The 15,742-nt window shown below is 38.9% G+C and overlaps 1 protein-coding gene across 27 annotated transcripts in view; it reads right to left on the bottom strand.

The window, feature by feature from the left end:
- Positions 1-331: 331 nt before the first annotated feature.
- Positions 332-15,742, bottom strand: part of NRXN1 (neurexin 1) — a 715,088-nt gene continuing 699,677 nt past the window's right edge. For all 27 annotated transcript variants that reach the window (XM_054193682.1, XM_054193683.1, XM_054193681.1 and 24 more), the window contains one exon: positions 332-3,688. In XM_054193682.1, the coding sequence (XP_054049657.1) occupies positions 3,381-3,688 (308 nt within the window). In that variant the 3' untranslated portion in view covers positions 332-3,380. The remainder of the gene's footprint in view (positions 3,689-15,742) is intronic.

The following is a 15,742-nucleotide window of genomic DNA, read 5'->3' as shown; positions in this document are numbered from 1 at the left end:
CAGAAAAGGAAGGGAATTCTTTTTTCATTCATATGGGGAGGGGAACATCAAGTTTTAATTTCTTGATTTAAAGAAAAAAAAGCTAGAAAATTTCAAATGAAGTAACTCTATGCAAAACCAAACAATGCATTAATGTAATTCATACTTTTCTAACAGGGACAGTTGAACAAAAGACTTGTAGAAGGTTTTCAGTTAAGTGTACAAAGAGCTCTGAGGTCACTTTTTCCTGACATGAATTTCTGTAACTTCATACCAATTTACCATTTCTTTTCACTGCTTTGAGACGAACAGGTACTCCAGATCTACGACCAACAGAAGAAACAAGCCAGCATTTGTATTAAGAAACATTTTTATTAACAAAACAGTAAATTCCACTTGCTTAGCATTTCCAATAATGAATAAATTGGCCTTGCAACAAATAAAAAAATCGTAAATATCTATCACAGAAAGCACTATAAGGTTAGGGGCATTGGGCCTCTCTTTGATGTCTTAGGGTTGAAAGTTTCACACGTTATTTAGTGTTTTGTTAAAAAAGGCAACACAATACAGTCATAGAAATGAAGCCATCTCAGTCAAACAAATTAGGTTATTATAGAGAAAGGATCCAATTTTATGTTAGGTAGTTGGTTTATGTCTGTTTGTTTGTTTGTTGCTGCTGTTTTTAAACAAAAAGGAATTTTAAATCCACTTGCTGGCACTTCTGATACATCCATATTTGTTTTTTGTTAAATTATGAAATTAAAGAGGAAAAAGGAGAACCTTCAGAAACAGTGTTAAAATCGTGTTTGCTTATTCTAGTAATAGCAGATTATTTTTTTTTTCCTTGATGTGTGGATTTAGTTAAAGATTAATCTACCAAACTGCCTGGAAGTTGACAGGACCATGCTATTTCATTAATGCAATCAATACGAAGCAGAAAAGACCATTTCATCTCGCCCAAACCATATTCTGTCATGTCCGGTCTCCTGTCATCATATTATTCTTGTTCTATGTATCTTCAAGCACCGAAATCTGAACACCACCTGGCTTTCAACTTCTTCTTTCCCCCCTCCAGCTGAAGTCTCTTGCTTCCAGCAATGACCTCCAGTGTACCTGACCCTGCCATTCCCTGAGTACAGCTGTCTTGTAAAGGTGGGAGAAATCATGAATGCCACAAGTGAACAACAATCTAAGAAATGAACATCAGATGGATTTTGTGAACTTGTTCTCATTTATGTGTAAATGCTAATGAAAATTAAAAGTTGTTTTACAAATGCAACATGAAACACCTCGATGTGGTTGGCAGCCTTCAAGAGAGGTGTTTTCATGTCAGCTACATGTATTTGTAAAGTGCTCTGACTCCCAGATAGATAGCTGTACCAGTTTCCAGCCTTTTTCATCAGCTACAGAGAATAACACACAACAAAATGTTTCGTGCCCGCTGTTTAAAGCTAATTTTAAATTCCTCCTTCCTGTCTGTAAAGTGTGAACATCTATATCCCGCCCAGGAGGCCTTCCAACGATTTGGTTGATTTCTATTGAACTACCCTCTTTCTGCCTAATGTATTCCCTTTGAACTTCCATGTAAATAAAATGTTACGCTGTGATTTATTGCTGTGAACCTAATGAAATAATACTAGAAAAAAATCTAACATGTAAGTTACAGCATTATATTTAATATGTTTAACTAAAATGCATTAATGTTTTATATATGCAAGAAAAGCTATGTGTTGCTTTAAAACATGATGAACTTATATTTGTCTGGTTATGACGTCTTGCAATACTACACAATCAACTTAGCTAAAAATACTTTTTCATATGTCAAAATGCCCACCGTTGAAAAATACTATCGTGCACCTCAACATTATTTCATTTTTGGAGAAAGGGGTAAATTCTGCAGTAGAATCAGCCTGGATAATTAAAATGGGTCTTTTTAGATCTTTTACCACCCAATGCTGTAGTAGCTGTCGTTCATATAACTGAATGCCAGATAAACACTATACGATACTTCCTAAGATTCTCAAGAAACTCATCATTCTCATAATTTCTTAAGAACAAGGTTTCTGTAAGGCAAACCATGCTCTCCAATAGTGAAGCTTTGACTGGAAGCCGAAGGCCAGTTTAAGTCACTAAATATTTTGCTAATTAATGAATGTGTATTTCTAGGAAAATTGGCCATTCTGATCAACTTCATTGATGCATATCAGGAGCAAGAGATGGGGACAGGAGGGAGAAGACAAATTACAGTAGAGATATATTTTTGCTTTCTAGTCCACTTCTTTCATACAAACTACTAAAACTTAATTGCAACAGAATAGAGGCTGTACAGGTAAGAAAAAAATTAGCTGACTCTTATATACATTCATACACATCCCCCTTAGTATAACCACTACACTGTAAATTAAAAAAAAAAAAAAAAAGGGGAAGAAATCTGGGACGATTTATAATGGCTGCAAAAAAACTGAAGTATGTCTGTTGCTCCAGATGTCATAAAACTCTCTATACCTAGCAACACTTATAACATTGAGTTTACCAAAAATGGCTGAAGAGCAGATATAGTTTGCATTTTCTATACAACAGGCTATAAAACATCACTTATCACAGTCCAGAAAGCACATATAGATGTGTTTTTATATAAACATATGTAATAACATATTAAGCGTGCATGAAAATTTCCCAATGATTGCATCTATGCCCTCTTGTTTTTCTTTTTTTTTTTTTGTGGAAATGTGCCTTATATTCCAGATTTTTGTTTTTGTTTTTGAAAATAAGGCCTCCATACTATTTTCCTCACAACCAGAAAGGGGCTTTTTGAAAGTATTTCTACGTAAGTCTTCAGAAAAGCCAGCACTTTGTTTCAACTGCAAGTTTCCAATCACTGCTTCACTGCACCAGACGGCAAACTCTTTATGTTTGCTTGTTGAGTCACCACATATAATGACAGTCTTCTCTGACAATAAGACTAACTTACTTCTCAAGAAAGCGCTAGCACTTTGGCTAAATCCAGAATCATAGGTAGCTTCTTTTTTTCTTTTTTTTTCCTGTTTTGTTTTTTTAATTTGTTTTGTTTCATATTGTGCCTTGATGTTGTAGTAATACTCCTTGCTTTATGAATGCGTGGTGTCATCATTGTCTTTCAGAAATGTTCCAGCAACATAAAGACAGGCAGAGTAAATGAAAACACTGTGGATGTTAGGGAATTTATCAACTCCTGTTTCTGAAAAACAAGAGCATGAAATGCTTGTTTTTAAAAACAGTCTTTCCTTTCTGATTGCATTCCCTGTCTTTTTTGTTTGTTTGTTTTTGAATGTGCTTCATAAAAAGTAAAGTAAATAAGTTTGTATTATGTCTCAGATAAAATGAAGACTATTTCTATACAAGCGTTCTTTTAGATGTTGAGATCAGACATAGTACTCCTTATCCTTATTTTTCTTGTTTTTGTTGGAACTTTTAGCGCTGTTGGGCTGTTTTTCCTTGATCACAGCCCCATTGGATTGTGCTGAGTTACTGATGTAGTTTCGACTCTCATCTACGTGATACGATCCTTCGTCTCGATTCCTGTACTTGTACATAGCATACAGGAGAATGAGGATACACAGCGCCGCTGCTGCCACGATCCCAACTACCATGCCTGTCGTGCTGCTGGATTCACGAATCACCTCGGACGAGCCAGGGTACTCCCTTCCTCCTCCTGCCCTGGTAGGATTTGCTGTAGGTAGATAATGAAATAAGGGAGAGGTTATTACCGAGTTTGCACGTTGAGGAATTAGTCACATCTACCTGCTACAAACATGCATCTTTCCAATTGCGCTCACGAGGTCAGGACTGCCCATCAGGGTACCCTAAACTACCAGTCCGAAAACATTTAGGTTTGCAGCCCATTCCATTTCCATGTCTGTCAGCATGAGTAAACAGGCTTTTAAACAAGGAAAAGGACAGCAAGGAAAGTCTCATTTTAGCCTTCAAAAGTATAATTTCTCCAAATGCTGTTATTAAGCAAAGAGTGCCTAAATAATCTGAAATAACAGGTACGCCACAATTTAAAGGCCAGAACACAAACATCTGGGAGGAAGGGACCTCCCTCTGCCATTCCCTCCCTCTCTCTCGCTCTCCTGTAAAGAGCAAAAAGTGACACTATAGTACTTATTGAGAAGACAGTGATAATAAGACAGACTACCAAACAGAATGGGGGAAAATCAAAATTCCCCCTAATAATAAATGATAGCATCCAATAAGTTGGCTACAAATACGGTATCCTCAGCTCTCCTTTAGACTTCCCTCAGCAAGCTTCTCAATTCCTCCTTTCCTTCTAATATTTTTTTTTCCAAATTATATTTACCTTATTACTTCTACAGAGCTATCCAACCCTCCCTTCTCTTTTCTAATTCAGAGAATCCTCTTTGGATATCACTACACTTTAGAGCACTTTTTCCCTCAACTTCTCCCACTCCTCTTTTTGTCATTGATGCCGACACCAGACACTCATTCAAGCAATGCTTTATGCCCAGAAAAAAACTCTCAAATTGCACAGAACAAGGGCTCAGCCTTCTAAGAACCCACCTCTCAGGCCAGATTCTGGTCTTTTCAGTTGTGATATGAACTGAACTGACCTATGTCTTCAGACTGTAAAGTCTTCTTGACAGAATTATTGTGCTGTCTGGCGCATTTTGTCCCCTTGCACAGCAATGTGGAATTCCAGGAGGAATTTCTAGATTAAATGCTCACAGCACACACAATACTCATGCACTTCCCACGATCTCCTTTCTCTGTTGCATTTTTCAGAAGGAGAGGCAGATCTTTGTATAGAATCACTTCAAGTGGCAATAGCTGTGATGGATCTTCTTCTGTAACTTAGCAAGTGTCATGGACAGAAATGAAGTGACCTGGGTCTATGCAATGTTCCTCTGACTACGGCTAGCATTTCCAAACTCCTGAGAGGCTGTGTACCCTCAGGAGTGGCTGCCTTGTCTGAGCTCAGGAGCAAGAAAAGAGAAGTGAGCGATCCAAGCAGTTTCCCACCAAGCACTGCAGAACACTCTCATTAAGCATCCAGGCTGGCTCATAGAAACCGCATTTTAGATCATTATTGCATGGCTAAAAATGTAGTCAGTAAAATACAAATGTTAACTAAGAATATTATTAAACACTGGTTTTATAATATATTCATCATGTTAGCTTATCAGGCCTTGCCTACAACTAGCGTTTTATTGAAACGTATTGAAGAAGTGTCTTGCTCAAGGTGCACGAAAGCATACTGTGGCCCATAGTAACTTTTTTTGCACTGTAAAGACATAATAGGAAGATGATGATTTTAAGGATGCTACATTAAAAGTAATGCCACTCAAACTGTCTACACTAGTCAAAAAATAGCAACAAGTTTGGAGACAACCAGAATTAAAAGCAGCCACCAGCTACAGACATCCACAATTGGCCTATGAATAATAAAACACAGCAAAAAAAAGCCACAAATCCCCAGAAGAACTAAGTTTCCTCCCCACCTTGGTATTACTCATCATTTATTTCTTGGGGATTTGTGTTCTTACTGTTGAAACACCACTTCCTGGCAGTTATCCCACATAGGTTTAAAGAAGGTGACATTTTATTTGGCTGAAAGAACAGAGGCACCACAGTAAGAGTCAAGAAAACTGTCATTCGTGTCAAATAGTATTTTAATATTATTTTTTTTTCCCTTTGAAAGTTCTTAGTTGTTACGAGTTGGTACAATTGGTATTTTCTATGACTACACAAGAGATCTTGACGTTTCGCTTCAGAAGGCTCTGAGATTTTTTTCTCACCCTACTAAGAAATGTGGTCTGCCCCAAAGTAGTCAGTGATCGTTTTAGATCCTGTTTCTTCATTGTAGCTAATGCAGAAAATGGAAATTCTTTTACACACAGGGTGTCACTTATTGTTTTACATGAGACAATGCTTTGCTGCCGAATAAAGACTCCTGAGTATTTCCATAGTGAATGAAAACGAGACAAACTCTTATCTTACTGCATGTGATTTCTGGAAATTAATTTCTGAGAAATAATAGTAGCAACTGAATAAACTCTGTCAATACCTGATGGACTAACAGCTGCTCTTTCTCTTTAAAATACAGACGTTTGGGCCAAATACCGTCAACTAACTTTACAATTAATGTCTACTAAATGACACTTAACAGCTTGCTCAGAGGAAAACATTCTTTTAACACTGCAACCTCAAAAAACATGTAAGGAATATTTTTCAACGTTACCCAAACTCCTGCCTTTCACCTGATGGCATCCTTTTATTTTTAAGAATGTTTTCACAATTATCTCATTTATCCCATCTGCCTGAGGAATATTCAACCACTACATTAATGTTATTTAAACTTAAAACATTTTCAAAGCATCTGTTGTTACGTTTTTTGGACTTCTGCAAAAGGAGCAGTTCAGCAAGGGAAATGACTTCTTCCTATTTTTCTTCCATTTACATTAGAATATCCTTTTAAACCTAGCAGGGCCTCTCAAGACAAATGAAGGAGAAGGAAATAAGAGGAAAGTTTTACAAAGCACGTGGGTTTGTCTGTGAGCATTTTAGGTAGGAAGGGCTAATGGAGCACATGCTAAAGCAAGTGTCCTGTTCTGAAACAAAGAGGAAATGGCCACTGGGAAAAGGCCACCCTATACGTCTTCGGAAATCTTTGTAAATAAACAAATCCCCATCCATAACATTGCTGAAACAGCTGCCTTCTATTTAAGTAAGACCTTTATTTGACTAAGACTTGAGTACCCAAGGGGAATTTACCTGGATTTTTTTTTTCCCCTGCAAGACAGGAACTATTGCAAGGGACAAGAGATGATCTCAATGAGAGCAAATGAAGATTATAAAGTTACAGAAATCTTGCTCTTTGCTTCCCAGCAGTTTTCTTCCCAGCATCTTGGTAGCTGAACCAGCACAGCGAAGAGGTATGTCTACGGGTAACCTTGTCTGCTACTCAGTTGCAGTTCTCTGTTAGTGTCTGCAGCATCAAAAAGACAGTGACTTCATCCCGGATGAAGTTTGTTATTGTAAATGAGAAGCAAAATACCTTAAAGGTGCATGTTAAGATTAAATGTCATTAAAATGACCCCGATTTTTAAGAATAAAAAGTCATCTCCAAAAAATCCTGAAAGAATCTATAATAAATTGAGGATGGTTTGATTAGGAACAATAGAAAACCATAAAGACTGTAATTATGCTCAGCCCATGCCATAACAGTGAGCGGAAACAAATGTGATCTTGTGGAGCAGTGATCCCTTCTTAACTTCCCTGATGCACAACTCTTGCTCTCAAGAGCACACAGCCTGTCTGGATTGCTTCAAAGACCAGCTTAGAAGAGACAGATTTTTAAAAGCCTCTTCTACCACTTATGAAAAACTTTGCATGAAATAATAACAATTGAGCACAGTTTTACATTGTGTAATAATGGATTAGAAAGTTATTATTCTTGACTGTATTTCTAAGTGGTTTAAAATTTAGAGGGAAAAATCTAACTATTTTCAGTGCCCAGTTTTCATTAATACTGTGAAAAGAAAATTGGAATTGCAGGCTCCCATGGTGTTCATGAATTGAAATTAGCAGCCTTAAAAACAAAACAAAAAACCCAACAAAGGGACCTCAAACCTGTTTTCTTTACATTTATGCCTTACCACAAACTGTGAATAGGAAATCACTCACAATACAAGAATGTTTAACTACTGCTTTTGCAATGAGGCATGAAGGCAATTATTTACAGGACACATATTAATTTTCACTCTGTGTGCTATCATTGTAGATCTGTTTGTGGTCGACTTTCTGCAGCACTGTTGGATTCTGCTGAACTGGTTTCTGAGATCACTGCAATTTCAACGTCTCATTATGATGAATATGTCTGAAAAACAAATCTCAGTGCTTCCTCTGCTGAACCAGTGGGATAGATGCAGCCCAATTACAAAATCAGGATGAGGATCTGCTGTAAACTTGTGCAAGAGACTAAGCTCAAACCCACCCTGGTCCGAGTACAGGGTCATCTCAGCCTTCACCCTTCCTACCCAGCCTCAGGTAGCTCTCGAGGCGAGGCAAGAACTGGCTCCCCAGGGGACGTCCATCAATGACTGAGCTGCCATGGGAGGGAAGGAGTATGAGGTGGTTCCACATGTGGCTGCTATAGCTCAGTGACAAACTTTCGTCAGACTCGGAACAGTCTATATCCAAAGCCACGATCTAATCACCACGAGAGAGGTACAACAAAACTGGCTGCGTTGCCGAACACACACTGTACACTCCTTGATCATAATGGCATCATGATTCAAAGGGAATGGGAGCTGAGACCTGCGCACACAACACACTGTGATGTGGTGGAGAGGTGTGGTGCTTGTGAGCAGAGCAGCTACAGTTACCATCTCGAACTCCCGCCATTGCATTTATTCTAAGAAATCTGTCAGAAGCTTACTGAGTTTGAGGGAACAAGACAATAACCTACTTTCAAACATGTTCAAGAGAAAATTATTAAGGTAACTGTTCTACTTGTTGGTGCACAAGCCCAGGTTCCTTACTTCCTACAAATTTAAATTTTGAAGGTTCTTGGGAGGAAAGATACAATGCATTAAAATACCTCTAAAGTGACATTAACAAAATTAGCTAGTCATAAAAATAGTCTAGAAGCAAAACACCATCCACAGTTTAAAATGTTGTTTTGCTGAGAAGCTAAACATTGTCTCTGCACAGAATATAGTGCTTATTTCCAATTGCAATAATTTGCCATAGATTGACTTGAAATCATTTACAAATCCTACCAACTCCTTAGGACTGCAGGTTTTGCAAGTAACTTTTTTTTTCCCGTGGTTGAGAGGTGGGAGGGTTGTTGTTTCACTCGTCTTTAAATGTCAACATAAGTCTAAAGGGAGATAGGTTAGTTGGTAGCAAAGCGCCAATTGATAAAGCATACAAAATCAATGTTTTTTATAAGTTAATATGTTCTGCAGAGCTGAGGGGAATATTTTACGCAGTTTAATAAGAAGGTTTTATGAAAACATTTTCCACAAAACTAAATTTAATTTTAGCCAAAATTGAAAATGTAAACCAATATATCACTCAATGTTTTTACCATTCTTCATCTCTGTGCTCTTACTCTCTTTATTATATATTTTAACAATATCGGCTGTATTGCTTCTCTTTTAGTACTCCTATTCTCCCAATATGGATCCTTTCTCCTTTTTCCAGTTCAGCTGTCCTACCCTCTCCCCACTTCTACAATTGTCATTCACCTTTGCACCTCTGCTTCTTTCTTTTCTACATGGAGTAATTTATCCCATTTTTTGCATGTGTTCTGGGAAATCTTTGGTAATTTGTTACTTTGCTTCAGAAATTTCGACTGATCAGCAGAGTCAGTGGGTGGTCTAGATTTTAAATTGAAGTATTCCTAAATGGGAAAAAAATTAAATGCTTTTGCAAATAAGGTAACATAAGGAAGACAAAACACAAATATTACACTACTGATAGCATGTTTTCAAGCTAGAGCTAAACTGCTGTAATCGTGGGGAACCAATTCAGACAACCAAACCAGTATCTTTTGTTTAGTTGGTTGCAGATGAACACAAGTGTTATGGCAAGAAAAGGGCAGGGGCACTAGAAATATACATTTTTGGTGGCAGCTAACTGTAAGATTGGCTTCATTGTACCAAAGACTTACAGTGTTAGCGATAGTGACATTTGGGCCCCAATGAATTTAGCAAAAGCTTTGCCACTGAGCTTTACAGGACCAAGGTTTCTTTGCCTGCTATTTTTATCATTACCATCTCATTAAAAAAAAAGGCAAAAAAAACCCAAACCACCTAATCTAGGAACCAATTTTCTGCAAGGGAGCACCAAAACGTAGTTGTAAAGACTGAGGAATCTCATGTCTCGGCCTACAGAGCAAGGAATGATTCTTGCTCATGAAATGAGCTGGAGGTGCAGACACCCACATTCACCTTTGCAACCGTGGGTGATTCCCTGACTGTCTTCCCTCACTAAGCAGCTACTACATGAAGAGATGAATGTCTGTGCCACAAACACTACATATATGGCTTGAACGTTGGAGCTGAAAGCACGCTGCATTCAATTTGCTCTAAATACTGTCATCAAGTCAGATCCATTACTGACAAAGCTGATAATGTGCCTGGGAAAGAAGGGGCCAGGCTTTCAGAACTTACATGCACACACACTGGAAACGCGACTGCTGCAATTACCAAACTACACCTGCTAAACAAAGGCTCTGATACAACTTGCAGATATATCTACGCTTGGTCAGCTTGAATCGTATATTGTCAAGACCTTATATGCATCTCAGGAGGTGGGAAGAAGAAGATAAATGGACTTCAGGATCAATATAAATTACACTTAATGTAATTAATGTTCTTTTTCTCATGATAAAATTATTGAAATTAATAAGATCACCTGTTTTTTCTTTGCTTCTCTCATCATACTCTATAAAACAACGCTGGTGTCTTTGATGTTAGCACAAGGAAAAAGGTTGAGATATCTATAAAGCTTTGTCTTATTTTGGAATACGATTCTCATGTTCTCGCTGCTTTCAGCTTTCCTTTCATTTATTCCTTTTCTGCAACTTTTTTAAGGGTATGTTCACAACGTGTGCTGTATCTAGATCCAGCTTACATTTAAACTGTCCCAAATCTAGACCACAGCTCTTAACCTCAGGAGAAGTGCTGGTTTTGAAACCTATGGGCCAGAATAGCATGTCAGCACGGTAGAACAAGGTTTCATTCAGGTCTCTATATAGTTAGAAGAAGACAGCCTAAGGTTAGACTATTTCAGGTACATGCATCCTCATTATAGGCTACTTTTGCCTTGAATTTTCCCTGCTTCCATTTATGAGCAATATCCTCAGAGAATACCTAGTTCTCAAAACTTGTCAGCATTCACCTGCCACTTCGCAGGCTGTCAAATGACTAGTCACACCCTAAAAAACACCAATGTTTCCACAGAGGTTTAAATTAGGTGTTAGCAAATGGCTGAAAATTAGCAGCAACAGTCCTACTACCAGGTATGCAAGAGATAATGAAAATTCACACTGTACTGATCGCTAGAAAACACCAGCAAAAAGTTTAGCATTTGCCCTTCTCTCCTTTGTCTGCCAGCCAGGTAAGCAACCTTTTTCCTGCTAGCAGTCTGTTAACATGGTAATTAGTTGATAAGCTGCAGCTGGCATACACCAACCACTCTGTAACACCATATTAATTGAATTTATTGGGTATTGCAAATGGTTAGCTAGAAGCACAATGGTTTGCTTGCACCTGTAATTCCCCTGTTTCTATGCAGAAAAACTGAGCTGCAAACGAGCGCTGGAATAGACAGTGCCCCGTGTCATTCACCTCAGAGAGGCAAAGCGCTGGCCTCTGCCTTGTGTCCCGCAGGCAGTGCAATCCGCTTCCCTCTTCCTTACCAAAACTGTATTTTCCCTGTTTGCTAGGGGCGGCTGCCTCAGATTCCCGTCTTTCTGTCTGCTCCTTCCTCCAAATAGTAGCTGAGGTCGAGCGAATTTCTTATAGAATTTTAAGGATGCAATTTAACATTGCATGGTTGAAATTTGGTCTGAGAGAAAGCCTTGGCATAGAAGTTGAGCAATACGATAATGCAGGCCAATATTTTGGCTATAAACCTTTTTATATCTTTGCAAAAATATTGTCTGTCTTCTACTACCACGTCCATAAACCACGATAAACGGTCCTAAGGAAGAGAGTTTTTTCCACAAAAAGAGGCAAATTCAACGCATATGAATGACGAAGTGACAAGAAGTAGTTTTGGTATTGCTAGTGTCTACAGCACAGCATACAAGAACTAGCTTTGATGTAGCCAATCGAACCAAAACAAAGTGTAGCTCAAGGAACACAATGCACTTGCATTAATCAAGGCGCCGGTAGCACATCGTCTAATTTCAAACAAACTAGAAAAACTCATTTTTTTATGTCACCAATCTGTGTGCAGTCCTGATTCTAAATGTAAGCTTTTGATTCAAAAGATCAATTTTTAGGATTATACACCTTAATTTAGGATTTTTAATCAGATTGCCGTGAAAATGAATGGAACCTGTTCCAGATTCGATCAGCTATTTACTTCACTCTTGCACAAGCAAATCCTCTGCCTTTCCAAAACTCCTTATTTAATCAGACAAAAGTCTCACTCAAGTCAGCAAATTACTTAACTGTTTCTGAAAATCTCAGTTTTGCAATTACTAATTTACTTATTTTCTGCATTTTCAATGAATGTCAGTGGATGAAATCCACCCATGGAAAATGTTTTGAAAGTCCACATAATCTTTATTTGGCTTTATTTAATTGGTTTCAGCAAATCTAATATTTACAAAATAACCTGAAAACCAGATTCCTTTCTCAGGATGCAGACAGGTCAATGCTGGTTTTCTTACGCTTTGCTTATGTATTGTGCTTCTATCCCAAATTGTAAAGACCATATTTCAGAAGAAAAAACAGAGATTGTTCCCTGTTGGGAGCTCAGAAAACTTCAACTGCCATGATCAACATGGGCCACATAATGGGTAAGATCTGAAATCCTTCGTGATAGTTCAAAATCACATTTTGTGTGTGTGTGTGTGTGTTGTACTTTACACCTGTTCTTCAGTTAAGTGATTCTTTGATTCTAGATTAAAACGGTCTATACCTTTTTTGAAAATGGTGGAAACATACTAAAGGCTGTCAAAGTGCACACATCTTTATTTCTGTGTCTAACCACTGAGACTCACAAAAGATTTAGATCTGCCTAGAACCTATTTTCACATATTAGGGATACATGCACAGAGACTGGGACTTAATTAGTCGTATTATTGAAAATCTTGAATACCAGTCTTGAAAATCAGAACTACTTTTTTTAAGAAAGCACAGTTATAGATCCAATTTCTTTTTTGTGTGTGTGTCTGACAAAGCCGCTGCATTAGCAGTCAATTAATTCTTTAAGGTCTATGTAATACCTTATTCAGTAATTTTGCATTTTGTTAGATTTTTTTTTTTTTTTTTTTACAGAGTCACAGAATGACAGGGGTTGGAGGGGACCTCTGGAGATCATCTAGTCCAACCCCCTGCCAGAGCAGGGTCACCTAGAGCAGGTGGCACAGGCGGGTTTGGAATGTCTCCAGAGACGGAGACTCCACCACCCCTCTGGGCAGCCTGTGCCAGTGCTCTGCCACCCTCAGGGTAAAGAAGTTCCTCCTCATGTTTAGGTGGAACTTCCTATGCTCAAGTTTGTGCCCATTACCTCTTGTCCTGTCACTGGGCACCACTGAAAAGAGCCTGGCCCCGTCCTCCTGACACCCACCCTTTAAGTATTTATAAGCGTTGATAAGATCCCCCCTCAGTCTTCTCTTTTCCAGACTGAAAAGACCGAAGTCCCTCAGACTTTCTTCATAAGAGAGGTGTCCCAGTCCCCTCATCATCTTGGTAGCCCTTTGCTGTCCCCTCCCCAGCAGTTCCCTGTCCCTCTTGAACCGGGGAGCCCAGAACTGGACACAGTACTCCAGGTGCGGCCTCACCAGGGCAGAGTAGAGGGGGAGGATGACCTCCCTTGACCTGCTGGCCACACTCTTCTTGATGCAGCCCAGGATGCCATTGGCCTTCTTGGCCACAAGGGCACATTGCTGGCTCATGGTCATCCTGTTGTCCACCAGGACTCCCAGGTCTCTTTCCACCGAGCTGCTCTCCAGGAGGTCAGCCCCCAACCTGTACTGGTCCATGGGGTTAGTCCTCCCCAGGTGCAGCACCCTACACTTGCCCTTGAATTTCATAAGGTTTCTCTCCACCCAACTCTCCAGCCTGTCCAGGTATCGCTGTATGGCAGCAAGCCAATGGCTCTTGGAGTCATTCTGGACATATCTCACCCTCTGGTTAATGCTGTAATGGCCTGTAAGGAAAGTTCTTTATCTGAGAGTAGCAAAAAGAATACGTTAAGCAACTGCTTACATGCTAGCAACAGCATTTCTTGCAATTTTTTCTAGGCCGAGTCAGGGAGGGAGGGAGAGAGAAAACAAGAGAGAATTAATATTAAATGGATTGTGAGACTAATTTTCCCAAAATAACCTCAGCAATGAAACAAGGCCATATTCCTCCACCTTGGTGTCTGCTGCATGAGAGTAGACTTCTCCTGCTGACCTCCAACCCTGCCCACAGAACCGCCATCCTTACCTCTAACCTGCTCTCTGTTTGCTTCCTCCAACTCACATTGTCTCATGCAGGGATTGTACACCTGCCTCTGACCAACTAACATATCTCTTCTACACCTGAATAAAAGGACACGATATTCACGGACATTTTATTGTCCATGATCCAGACAAGCACTGAAAAATCTAGCGAGTTCCACGGAAGTTAGTGGGGATGACATGTTGTCCGCATGCGTTTGTGAATGACTGATGTGGTTTGCTTGGTTTGCTTCTCTGCTTTCCTCTCCCAGTCCTGGTATCACAGCAGGATCATGTGCTTCAGCTTTGCCAGTAAATACCTTCAGGACTGAGTCATGAGCAGTGTTTTACATCTTTAAAAGAAATAATAAAAAATATCTTTCTTTCATTGGGCTGCCCCTTCTGGAGCAGTGAGTGGTGTGCCCATTTTTCTTAAATTATTGTTTATAAAATGACTATATTTCTTCAAACTACTAGGAACATTACCATCTGGTTTTGTCTGTGTTGTGGAGATGTCTGACTCCAGATCACTGAACATGTAACAGCGGTACTAATAATTGTCACTTAATAAATTTCTCTGCACAAGAATGGTCTTTTAATGTTGTCTGCATACGTCTGAAGCATGAAGTAGAGCTTTAGGCACTGCCATACAAATAACCCCAGCATTTACGTCATGAATGTTTGCCATTCTTATACAGATTATAGAAGTGAGAATGTCCAACTTTAGCAAGAACTTGAGAGGAATATGAACACACCCTCAAAGTCCACACACAAGGAAATCCGTTCATCATTTACACACCAGTGGAGAAGGTCTTGTGTGAGTTAACAGAGAGCTTTGTATGATTTATAGCAACCTGATGTCGATATCTCTTACCAGTCTTAGAGCATAGTGATGCTGATATTAAACTGATAGAAAATCATTATGCTTAGGAACAAAGCCAGCTCCCCAGTTTCCAGCCATATTCTGCCTTCTGATATGTTCATATCCCTATGACTGCAATTAATACATGCTACAAAGCATTAGCCCGTGCTGTCATCTCTGTATTAAACCTCTCTTTGAAATACATATGTTCAGCAAGGAGTATCTACTTGAATTCTTCACATTTAAAAGGCACGTTTAGCTAAAAATAGCTGCAGTTTGTCTTTAAGTGTGCGTAAAAAATAAACTTTAAAATAATTTCATGTCAGTCACAAATCCCCTGTACCAGTTGAGGTTACAAAAAGAAAGGACGTTTAAGAGCGTGAACACCACCACTACCACCAAAATTACACAGAATGCATGTGAGGAGTCAGAATTCTCTAAACCATTGAAAAATGATTTGTTAGACTGAAAGAAAACCCTTCCTTTCAGCACATGCTATTGTGTTCAGCTGCTCCCAACACTGGGAATGCATGAAAATCCTTAGAACTGGCTGGAAAGCTATAATTCTACTCAGTGTTCCCATGTTTCAATGATGTGGCTGGCAAAGAGTAGAGATCAGTGTTTGTACAATGGAAAGAAAATTATGATTTTCTTAGATAATTTAGGAAAAAATTCCTTCATCTAATTCAAATAAGAAATGCCTTATTTGTAATTCACAGTGACGGACACTAAGA

This window comes from Rissa tridactyla, chromosome 3 (assembly GCF_028500815.1).
Source record: "Rissa tridactyla isolate bRisTri1 chromosome 3, bRisTri1.patW.cur.20221130, whole genome shotgun sequence".
In the NCBI taxonomy this organism is placed as follows: Eukaryota; Metazoa; Chordata; class Aves; order Charadriiformes; family Laridae; genus Rissa; species Rissa tridactyla.
Note: the sequence above shows the minus strand (reverse complement) of the source record. Positions and strands in the feature narration are given on the sequence as shown.